At 42.9% G+C, this 12,102-nt stretch overlaps 1 protein-coding gene across 1 annotated transcript in view; it reads right to left on the bottom strand.

Moving 5' to 3' along the window:
* CPXM2 (carboxypeptidase X (M14 family), member 2) overlaps positions 1–11,316 on the bottom strand; it is a 76,527-nt gene extending 65,211 nt beyond the window's left edge. Inside the window, exon 1 of the mRNA XM_009892729.1 lies at positions 10,989–11,316. Within this exon, the coding sequence (XP_009891031.1) occupies positions 10,989–11,316 (328 nt within the window). The remainder of the gene's footprint in view (positions 1–10,988) is intronic.
* Positions 11,317–12,102: the final 786 nt, after the last annotated feature.

The following is a 12,102-nucleotide window of genomic DNA, read 5'->3' as shown; positions in this document are numbered from 1 at the left end:
TGGCCTTGCTCTTCCGTCTCTCCTCTCCTCTCCTCTCCTCTCCTCTCCCCTCTGTTCATCAGCAGCACAAGAGCTAACACCTTTCCTCCTGCTCCAGTGGCATGCACTGAAGACTGGGGCACATCCCCATGCTGTTGTGTCCCATCCCCGTGCTGTTGGGTCACCTGCATCCTGGAGTAGATCCGAATCCAAATTTCCTATGGGAAATTCCAGCCTTCCCTCCAGCCATGTATATAGGCCATATGTAACCCAGACATACTTTTGGCAAAGTTCTCAGTGGAATTTTTACTTGGCATTTTAAGTGCATAAAGAAAGTGTGTTTTAAATACTCTGTGGTATAAAACTGTATCTTTTATTTTTGGTAGAGTATTTGCCATCCATCTTGTGGTGGCAAATATAATTCTAACTAACTTTCTGAAATGTTGTCTGTAACTTCTCAGTACATAAGCAATTAAGGGGGGGGGGGGAAGAAAAAAACATGTTGTCAAAGGCTGAAGTATTAAGTTCTACTTTTAGGCAATCATATACACGAGGCTGTTTGGCTGAAATCGAAATTTCTGCTCTGAGTCAATGACAAATCTTTGGGAGGATTGAAATCCAGTCCTGTGTTCAGACCTCCTCTGTCGTGTATGGGGCAAACTTGTTGCTCAATGGAAAATTATACTGGGGAAAACAGAGTGTGTTAAAGCCAAACCTGGCATGAGGGGTGGTCATAGTGGTGGTGGTAGGGAGTGCTTAATCCCAGATTTGAGATCAGCTCTTCCAAGATACTTTGAACTTTTCCCGTCATTTGACAGAAGTTTTAGGAGGACCCTGACAGTAGTGAGGAGCCATAAACCTGTCGCCATAAAACACTGTATCTCTGAAGAGGAGAGCATAAAAACACTCTCATTTCTGGGAAAGAATGAGAGAGAGGGTTTTCAGTTGCTCCCATTGCAAACAACACCATCTCCCAGCACACCACAATGATTAATGCACTCGGGCAGTTTACAGTAAATCTTGGATGTGTTGGAAGAAGGAGATGCTTGGCCTCACTCTGTACTCTCTTGTCAAACATAACTCCCCTTGAAATAGGACACTGTTTTGCTTTCTAGAGTTCAGATGAGGAAACAGGTAAAAGGCAAATCTGGGGACAACGGAGACCGAAGACCTACTGAGCACCTCCATAGGCCAAAGAAACCTCTGGAAGCTGAGCAGGGACATTTGGGGTTCCCCTTCAGGTTCTCTTTTAGGTGCCAACCAGAAGGGTCAATCTTATAAGGCCCAAAAGAACAGAAATACCAAGAAAACTTTAGTTGTGATGTGAGAGTGTGGAGAAGAAACCTACAGGAACTTAAGCCCCATAATTTAAACAAACAAATTAGATTCAGGAAGGTCGGTTAGACATTGTTGGGATGAGCTACTGATGTCCAAAAGAACAAGCTGAACACAGGACTTTTGTGCTTAAGCCCACCTGAGTCCCATTACAGAACAGCTGAATGCTGTACCCAGCAGCATGTCACCTTCTGGATGGTGAAGATCTGTCTACCATGTCCTAGGCTTCAAAACTGAGCATTTGTCTCTCCACATTTCCCGAACAGTGCAGCACACTGCAAACATATCCAACACTCCAGGCTCCGGGTGAAACGTGGTCGCCAGACATGGCAAAGGAAGAGGATGTTTCCCTTTATTTGACTTCAAATGATGGCCCAGATGGCTAAAGCACTCTCGTTGCTGAAGTGAACACACATCTCCCAGGGAAAGTTGTTGAACATCAGGCTACTGAGACACACCAGTGCTCTCAGCTCATGCTGCAGGAGATACTCCTCTTTTCATCAAGGTCAGAAGGAGCTGAATGGGGGCTGGACAACTAAGATGAGTGTCATTCTCCAACCTAAGGGCTAGGGGATGAGAAATCCTGCCCTGATGACTATTTTTTGGTATTTGTATTAGCTCACAATGGATGAAATAAAGACAGATCAACTAGAGCTTTAATCACCACTAGCAAAATGATGACTACCTGTGGCCATATTTCTATGGACAGGAGCTTCTCTCTTAGATTTTTATCTGTTGTCCTGAGCCCAAGATCACACTTCTGAGAAAACTCCTGTATTCTTAGAAGTTTATAAATATAAAAACGCACATAGCCCTTTAATATTGACTTTATAAAGATTTAAGTTGCATTGTAAGTTGAACTTGGTCCTTGGGAATCATGTTGATTTTAATACTATAGCACTATTGACAGGTAGTGGCGTCATTCACATAATTCACACACAGCTGAGGTATAGCCATGCAACAAGTTTTTCAAGCAACTCATTAATAAAAAATAAGATAAAATACAAATTAGACTGGTAAGTGATGAAAAGGAAAGGAAAGGGAAGGGAAGGGAAGGGAAGGGAAGGGAAGGGAAGGGAAGGGAAGGGAAGGGAAAAGGGAAGAAAAGAAAAGAAAGAAAAGAAAGCTCAATTAATCAGGTACACTATTCACTTTGAATGTAATATTCTCTGTGTAGGTAGCTAGAAACTACAGAGCAGATACAATGTGTAGCAGAAAGAAGTAAAAAGACATGTGGGCTGCCAGTACATGAACTATGTCTAACTTATGTATACAACTTCATTACATTCCTTGTTTGGACTGTTGAACGCAGCAGCAAATTTGCAAATACAGCACCCTGCTAATTCTTCCGTAAAAGCAGGAGCAGAACTATATTATTTACTATTTACAGATCTGTACAACTACGGGATTCCCATACTGTAAATAACCAGAAGTAAACAGAAGATTAATCCTGTATCTGAGTGCTTTCACTACTAAATCAGATGCTTAACTTCACTCATGAGCAACAGTTACTGGAAGTCACTACAGTCCACTGTTGTTTCCCAGCTTTTGTGTGATTTTCTGCAGTATCGAATCGCAGCGGACGCACTGTGACACAGCCCCACACAGTCCGCGCACTGCAGGTTTGGGGCTCACGCATATGTCAGAATGGGAAACCTTTCACTCAGCCTAATCCAAGAGGAAAATCCGTTTCTCCAGCTCTGACGTATTAGTAGCATCTCATAAAATTTTTTTTTATAAGACATTCCTGTAAAATATACTTTTGGGCCTGATTCCCATTTATAGGACAGCTCCTTTGAACACCCCTCCAGAATCAGAAAGTCACTTCAAAGTCTCTTTCTGCTTAGAAAAATGATGCAGATCACTATGGAAATATGGAATAAACCCCTTATCTTTCCTCATCATTATTTAACCTATAATAATATGGTACATATACTGCTTGCCAATGCCAGTATGTTACCCACAATAAGAGAACTATTTGATGTCCAAAAGAAGACTTAGATATCTATCAGCAGATTCTCCCGAATATCCTTTGTAACTTAATTCAAACAGAGAGATTAACAGCTAAACCCAAAGGACTCCAAAGATGCTTTAAATGATCCCCCTATACTTCTTCTGATGTCTTCATAGGCACTCTGACTCTCAGAGTCACCATCTGGCATGTCTTCATTCCCCCTTGTTTTTCCCACCTTTTTTTTGTTGCCATGTTTAGCTACGGGTATAAAAGAGAAACAGTTTTCCTTTTACACCTGTCAACTTGATTTAGCACTGCCTGGTGACTGCATGAAGAAGAAAATGCCTTGCTCCTCTCTGATGGCGCTCCATCCCTTCCAGCACGCAGAAGACACCCAGAGTACCCTGTTCTTCCCCACAATGGGATGATAAAACCACAGAGTTTAGAGAAAAAAAAAACAAACAACCAACCACAGAATTTAGAGCAAAAATGTTCCTTTTGCTGTGAGACAAGGAAATTAGAAATCGTTTGCCTCAGAAGTAATGAATTAGCATTGCAGAGTATTTTACTAAGGGTTTAATGGAGGTGTTTTTCATTACTTGGACAGATATGTAAAAACCCCACCAAACACCTTTTGAAGTCAACAGAAATAGACAGAGAAATGCTTCAGGGTCTAGGCAAGACCCCGAAAGAGGTGGCTGTGGTGTTCAGTGATCAGCATCATCCATGGCTCAGGAAAAGAAGTCCCCATGAGGAAAACAATCAGACAGCAGCAGTGTTAGATACCTGTCTTGGGGCTGACCGTGGTGTCCTCTGAACATCCTTATTGCACTTTATTCTTGCCTGGGCCATGGATAGTGCGTTCAGGCAGGGTACTGAGAAGTAACTTCTACCCTGGAGATGCAACCGCACAGATATGATGGCCACGACCACCCCTGAATGAAATCCCTCGCCAAAATGAAGGAAACTCGAATGCTGTCTTTGATTCACGGCATGCTGAATTAAACAGGACCGAACTGTCCGTTAAGGTAGCTCCCAGGGACAGAAAGATTAAAGGTGATTGTCTGTTTCTAACATGAGTGATTATTCCTGTCACCTCCGTTTTCCCTTGGTGAATGTTCGTTTGAGCTGAATAAAGGCTATGGCTTGTATAATCACTGAATTTTAAAAGGCGAGTAATTTCGGCTACATCAGAGCTTTGCTTGTTCCCATTTTCCTTGAGTACCCAAAACCCTAGTGTTACAGGGATATATTTATATGTTCATTTCAAAAAGCCTTGCTTTATGAAACAAGCAGTACCACAAGACAAAACCTCACCAGAGGCCTGACAAGAAGACCAGACCTGATGCACCCTTTGCATAATAATAATGTAAGCACGAGCAACCGCTGTGTGTGACTATGATAATCAAATCTCAGCTCTGTACCCAGACAACAAATCTTTTGGTAGTCTGCTGTTTACATAGACAATGGATTGGGCAAGGATCAAAAATCCTGGGAAGAAAAGGCTGAAACGTTGAAAATTCAAGAAATTGCTTCTTCTGCACCATACCTTCCACTGCTTCATCTTTTTGATAGAGTCTAAGTTCACATAGCTGACAGAAGTCTTCATTCCAAAACTAAAAGAAATAAGTGAAATATGATTGTGAACCATTGGATTGACCTGTCTAGCCAGCTCACTGAGCAGGGAATAACATTAAAACCCAAGAATGAATTCAAATAATGAGGGACTTGTAATATGCCGGCATTTCAGGAACAAGTCTAGACTCGGGTTCATGCTATTAAAATCTATTCAGTGAAACTGTCCTTTTTTCAAAGAGGTATTTTTCTCACCTTAAAAATTAGTTTGAATTCAGAGAAGACTGGGAGGAAAATTATCGTAGAACACGGTTTTCTCTAGCATAATCGAATGTGTTTATTCTTGGGTGGGTTTTTTTTCTCATGTTACATTATTCATTGAAGCCACGGGTAAGGAAAGATGCTAATCAAAAAGGTATGGCCAATTTTGAGGGCACTGCTCATTATTCGTTCTTAGTCATGCTTTGTCCTCTTTTGTTGTGACATTCTATAAAGGATGAGCTCTTAAATGGAATGGCTATGTTACATTTCATTATTCTACATGTTTGCAGAAGTGCTGAGGAGAAAATAGAAGCTGGTAGATGAAAGAGAGCTCATTAAAAGCCACATGTTTTCATCTTTGCTTGTCACATCTGGCAATTAGGAAGTGATACAGGTCATATTAAAATTCATGGGATATGCACCTAGGGCCAGTGAGTTTGTTCTTAAAAGTTGAGAGTATAAGAATTTTAAGCAAAAGCTTTAAAATGACAATCTGCACCATAGGTCACAAGAGCGCTCCACTTTCTCTGGGCTTCTCAGGAATGGAAGCCAGCTACAAGGTTTAAGAGAGAGGGTACCCACGGGCTAGAGAAGAGCAGCGCTGGTAATTACTCAGCATATGGGTAAACCTGTGCATATTTCTTAATTCCTGTATGACTCATCACTGAATAGCCTTCACTTAAATACCATCCCATGTATGCAATCCTCCCCAACCTTCCTTTTACCCTCTGAATCAGTTCCCTGACCCCAAAGCCTGTTTCCTCTTCCCCCTGAATCTCTTGTAGTTCCAGCTCCTGTCCCATTTCCCTTCACACCTTCCCTCTAAGCCCGCCGACACGCTGCCGAAAGCCCCTTCTGGCTCTGCTCCCGGCCAGACCCACTCCACTCGCCCACCCCATCTGGCTTTTGGCCCTTGCGTTCCACTCAAAGGCACCTTGCCAAGGTTTCCAATGACTTCTTCCCAGCCAGAGCTCTGAGACATTACCCCATCTTCAACATGCCAGCAAAGTTCAACAAACTGGACTTCAAAAGCCTTTGGAAAACTTTGACTTTGATGACTCCCTTTGCTCCTAGACTTCCTCCCAACTCTCTAGGTACACCTTCAGCCTGCCTGTCGGTTTTCACTCTCCCGTCTTCCATCTTTGCTCTAGCTAATCCCGTCCAAAGCCACAATTTTGGCAAGCAACATGGATTCACAGGCTACCTTCTCCTTCTATGTTTCCTTCTGTTCTAGCTGGAAATCTGGTGTATCTTGGTGACCTCTTCTTAAGTGCTTTCAGCTATCAGTTCAATGCCTTATATATCACTCTCTCCTATCTTCTTCTTAGTGAACGAATTTACTATTGAAACCCCAGCAATGCCATAAACTTGTCGTGTTTTTAAACTCACGCTCTGTTCAGGTCTTCGTCACCATTTTGCAACAAAATCTTTCCAGCTCTTCTTGAGTAACATCTCTATGATTCAGCTTTTCCTCCTTACTCACTCATTGACCTCTCTTCAAGCCTTCATTATCTCATATCTTGATAAATGCCCCAATTAATGTACTATCAGTCTATTTTTACACATTCAAATTCTTTCCGCAAGATAATTTTCATGGTTGCTTGCATTGGCTGTTTAATCCTCTTTTTGCCTTCCCTTACTGACTCCTCCTTAGACATGTGGTCCAGTGAGATCCTGACCCATCCAAGAGATTCCTGTGTCCTACATAAATTAAAAAACCCCAACAAACCAAAAACCTTAAGAATTACATTGCTGAACAGGTGGCAACATTACACAAAAATAAACAAATATGGGGCTAGTATACAGTGATGCATCTGGAGAGTTTCATCAAGCCTGGGGAAAGCAACAGATAAACCGGAGGAAATAAAGACTCCTACACAGACACATAGGACGGATTGCACAGAGATCAAACACTGGGAGACCTGTGAAATACAAAATAAATGTGCACTGAAACCCTTTAAGGGCACCGCCAGGTAGATAAACATCACTCCTTTATTTTCTAAAGGCAGTCAGAACTGAGGTATGGCCAGAAGAAGAACTACTATAACAAGTATAGGCTTTGTAAAGCAAATCAAAATAATTACAGATTTAATTGTGGCAGATTTGGGCGCAATAGGATTGACAGGAGGTACTGTTGAGTCATGACCCAGAGCAATGCGCAACACCGAGCAGTGCTCGTGGGGGCTGCAGACAGACCCCCAAAGCGTCTGCAGGGGTCTGCCCCACAGATGGTAGCTGAGACGGTGTATATTAAACTCTTTTAATAGAGTTTAATAAAAGAAAAACATTGACGTTAACAAGACTCTTTCCACTGATTTGAATGAGCTTTGGATAGAGGCCTAAACAAACAAGGATGGAATTAGAAAATGGAAATATGCGTATACAGAAACCTGTCAATCCAACTGTTTACCTTCCAAGGATGACCTAGTACCACTTCATTTATGAGTCGTTTAAAGGGCAAGGAGGCAGTCTGATATTTTTAACTGTTATCTGAATCGAGTATTTGCAAATATGAATTCTATTAATACTTTAAAAAAAAACACAACCCAACACTGCAACCCCACTGGCATCAATAGGATTTTTTTCTACATTAATATTTCACAGATTGAAAACATCTATATTCTCACCACCTTCAGTAATTAGCTTAAATAAATTGAGCCTGTGTCATCTGTTATGTGCTGTGTCCTTCAGACTGCTACGTTTGATTTCAACTTTGATTCAAAGCTCGGTCTGATCAGTACCAGCTGCTCAGCCAAAGGGCAGATCACACGTTCCTGTTCCTCCGCTTTCTTCATCCCAGCTCCCAGCCAGACTATTGTTTGTTACAATTAATTAATCCCGCATGCCCGGCTGCCAGCGAGCCTCACAAAAAGCAAATTTTTGTATTTACTAAATGTCCAATAAATTAATTCCAGTTCCAGATATATGTTTAAACACATAAATGTACACATATACACACACCACTCATATTTACACAGCCAGATTTGTAGTCACTATTCATGGATGTCTGTTTGGCAACTGCTTTTATTATTTCTAAGCTTTCCTCTTAACAAGCCGCAAATGAGAAATTATAGGTATGCGTTATTATTTGGGCACCTCTATGAGGGGCCAGATTTTCAGATCTTCATTTCAAACCGGTCCCTGGTGACATGGCACTGAGCACTGGAGTCACCACACCGGCAGGACCTGGACCTCGCCTGCCTTTGAGAGAGGAGAAAGGAGAAATTTCAGATATTATAGCCAGAACTTTTAACTCCGGCTGCAGTCAAAATTGCCTTCCTGCTAAAAACCTCCTGTTTTCACTTACGTCTTTAACAAACGCTAACCATTCTCTTTGCTGGGTGTTTGCCTTAGGGCTTATTATGGCTATTTCAGTTAAAATAGTTTAGCTGCTCCTGAGGAAATACACTGCATTTTCCCATATTAAAGTAAGCCTAAGAGCCAGTTTGTTGAGCTGGTGTCAAGCCTCCACGGGCTGGAGCAAAGAGCAAAAGTTCGGTGGAGGGAATCAGTTGTTTGTTGTACTTCTGGCTATTTTTTTAAAAGCTTTTAGGCCTTAAAACCTCTATTTCACATGGCTGGTGAAAGCTTGGAAGCTCAGCTCTGTCAAAAGAGTGAGTGCCTGTTGTGGAAGAAGGGTCTGAGCTATTTCCAGCTGCTTTTGGTGGTGCCTCACGAGCCTCTCCCATGCTCCCCTTGACCTTGTGCTTGGCCATGCTGAGGAAGAGGAGGAGGCTGAGGACAGACTTCAGCTGACTGAATGCAGAAATAAAATGACTCCCTGGACTCAAGAGAGTCAGGTAAGGTGGAAAGTAAAAAGCAGTACATTAGAAGATGACTCTTGCACAAATCAATCAGTTGGCACACAATGGAGCATTTTCTGGGGAAGGTTTGAGGAGGTCTTTTTTTCCCTTTCTAATTCCATAATTTCCTGTATAGAAAAATGAATGGGATTCCATTTGTAAAGTCAAACATGCTTAAGAAATGACCAAATTCAGACTGCCTGTGTAAGACCTCGGTATGCTCTCTGGTAGGTCAGCAGTGTGATACAGTTTGAACTTTGTACTGTGCATAAACCAAACCGGGTTTGGAAGGGATGAGCGCTCCACCATGATGGAGGTAGTTACTGGTATGGCTGCTGCCTTCTCTGCACCTGCGCTCAGTGCAGCGGGTGGGGAACAAGGAAGGTGCCTTAAGATAAATCAACATTGCCCTCACCGATGCTATCCTCATCACTGTCATTGGTGGAGTACGTGTGAAGCTGTGGTGCTGGGGAAATTGGGAAAAAGCCAACAGGGAAGGTGAAAGCAGAGCTGAACTGCAGAACATCCCACTGCAGGCTGGGAATCTGTATTGCCTCCACCAGACTGAAGAAGGAAAAGCCTAGTACTTAATTAGGTAGCTTTAAAATCCATGTGTTGCCCATGGTTAGATAATGAACCTAATAAGCCAGTCCTTGAGATGGTCCAGGCAGTATTGTCTGCTTGGGAAGCTTCTGGCCCTGGAGGGAGCCATGGGCACAGATGTCTCATCTCTCTGCTCCCCTGGATGAGGTATATTTGCTGTTATCTGTGATTTTGGCCTTGAGTCATACCGGCAATCCAAACTGGCTGCCCCACAAACAGTTTTCCAGATTTCAGATATGGTATTTTCTTATCAAGATTTATTATTATAAAAGTTTGTATCTTAGAATCACAGAATGGTTTAGGTTGGAAGGGACCTTAAAGACCATCTTATTCCAACCCCCTGCCATGGGCAGGGACACCTCCCACCAGAAAAGGTTGCTCAAAGCCCCATCCAGCCTGACTTTGACTTTGCTAATCAAAGGCTAATTAATTTCTGTTACCGCTAACATTAAATCGAAAGTATTTTGTTTACTATCTGCAAGATGTAACCAGGAGAAGTTAAAGCCACTCCAACCTTTGCTCCTCTGTTTTGCTGTACTGGGTGTATTGATGGCTCTAAATTGCAAACTTTGTGCCACACACTCCAGCTGTTAACATTAAAAGTTTCCTTCTGAAGTAAAGGGGAGTTTAGCTGTAGGATTTGGGATTTGCCCCCAAATTTTACAACTCTAAAGTTCATGGGCCAAAGTCACTCCTAAGTGTCCCAAACCAGTAAATTACCTACCATGCACTTGGGAAACACAGAAAGAAATTACTCCTTCAGGGTGGTGCAAATAGCTCTTAATGGGAACAACTGGATGGTAAAACTAGATCAAGTTTCTGCAAACTTTCGTAACTGCATATTTTCATCCGATCAAATGCAGAAAATAGAAAATGGAATTAAGGGTGGCATTTTTGTCACTGTTTAATGTCTTTATTTTAGACGTCATTAATTAAATTGAGCTGCTTGTGGCTTAGTCTTTTACAGGAAGATATTTGTTTACCTATTTTCCTCTGGAGGGCTTTAAAGTGAAATCTCAAAGGAGTTCACAGGTTTATAAGTAAAATTAAGTCAGGAACCTGTCTTAGATTAAAATGACAAGGGATAAAGTAAGGTGTCACCACAAACAATCAGCTTTTAGTACAGAATCTGTCTCTCTTCTTTTGATTATAGAACAGCAACTTTAACAGCAAGCCAGTTGTCAAGTGTAATTAAGAAGGCAAAGTCTGTATACTAGATAGAGTGCAGCATAATTAATAATTTACCACTCTGAAATCTCTTTACTTGATGAGGAAAGGGTTAAAAAGCCTATAAAAGTTCTGTAGATCTGTTCTGTGGGGTATTAAAAATTAATGTCTTGTCATCATCATCGCCACGAGCGCATTTATTGTTATTATTACCAAGACTGCCGTTAACGGGATATTCATTAATGCTAAAAGTCACAGTCAGCATGAGATTCAGCAGACTCCAAGCTCTGGAGGAGGAGGTGGAAAGTTACCTGGTGGAGTTTCAAGAATGGTTTTTCCTTTTTTGTTGTTTTTCTTCGGTTTTAACTCTTTCCTGCTCGGTTTGAACCCTGGGTGCTCCTCCGTCTCTGCAGCGCGGACAGGTCCTTCCTCTCCAGGTTGCTCCGTGAACGGAAAAAACTCTTCACCGGGATACGGAAAGGAATAATAATGATCCCTGTTGCTAATTTCCTGCAGGTAATAATCCTGATCGTCCATGGGTACAGCCCGGGACACGTCCCCCAGCAATGCCATCCCAAAGGCGCAGAGAGCGAGGCAGAGCTGGGAAGAACATGAGCCTTTCTTGCTAAGGGCGATCATTATCCTTCGCTTTTGCAGAAATCTCCCCTGCGAGTCCCAGAACTTTATTTGGCAACAGGGAAAACAGAGAGCCTTGGCAGCTGGCGAAACACACCCCCCCTACCCCCCCTGCTTCTTCCCAGGGGACACAGAGGGCTGGAGGAGTCTGCCTGCGAAAAACTGTCTCCTCTTTGGGCTCGTTTCGCCAAAAAAAAAAAAAAAATTGTGAGGAGCACAGCGGGACGGAGGGCTGCGGAGGGAGGGGGCAGGACGGGGATGCATGTGATCCCCGGGCTCACCAGCCAGACAGACGGACCAAGCTCTCTGCTCCTCCGGTGTTTGGCAGGTGGGATCTCCAGCACGGTTAGCTTGCTGCTTTTCCTCTCCCACCTTTCTTTTTGTTGTTGTTGTTGTTGCTGCTTTCTTCCAAAACCAGTTACAAGACAGTTTCAGCTAAATCCCCTAACAGCGTCTTTCGTCTTCCCGCATGCAGCTGATCCGAGAGAGCATTTACTCAAAGAAAAGTAAACTTGGCAGCCAGCCTTTGCCTCCCAGCCTCGTGTACAAGAGAGCTTCCCTCCCCCAGGAGATGCTGTGCAGCCGGGGGTGGGCACACAGCGCCGGGGCTGAACCCCGCCGGCATCTGGCAGGGCTCCTCTGCCCGGGCTCCAGCACTGGGCGTACGTGGAGATGCGTGTGATGTGGGTCGGTGGCAAATAATCCTCATTCCATAGACGCTGTGCTAGATTCCCTTTCAGGGTATTATTATTTTTTTTTTAGCTTTTACAAATGTAGGTTCCCTCTCCA

Source organism: Charadrius vociferus, unplaced genomic scaffold, assembly GCF_000708025.1.
Source record: "Charadrius vociferus isolate BGI_N301 unplaced genomic scaffold, ASM70802v2 scaffold38, whole genome shotgun sequence".
NCBI lineage: Eukaryota > Metazoa > Chordata > Aves > Charadriiformes > Charadriidae > Charadrius > Charadrius vociferus.
The sequence above is the reverse complement of the archived record's forward strand: the minus strand, read 5'-3'. Positions and strand labels throughout refer to the sequence as shown.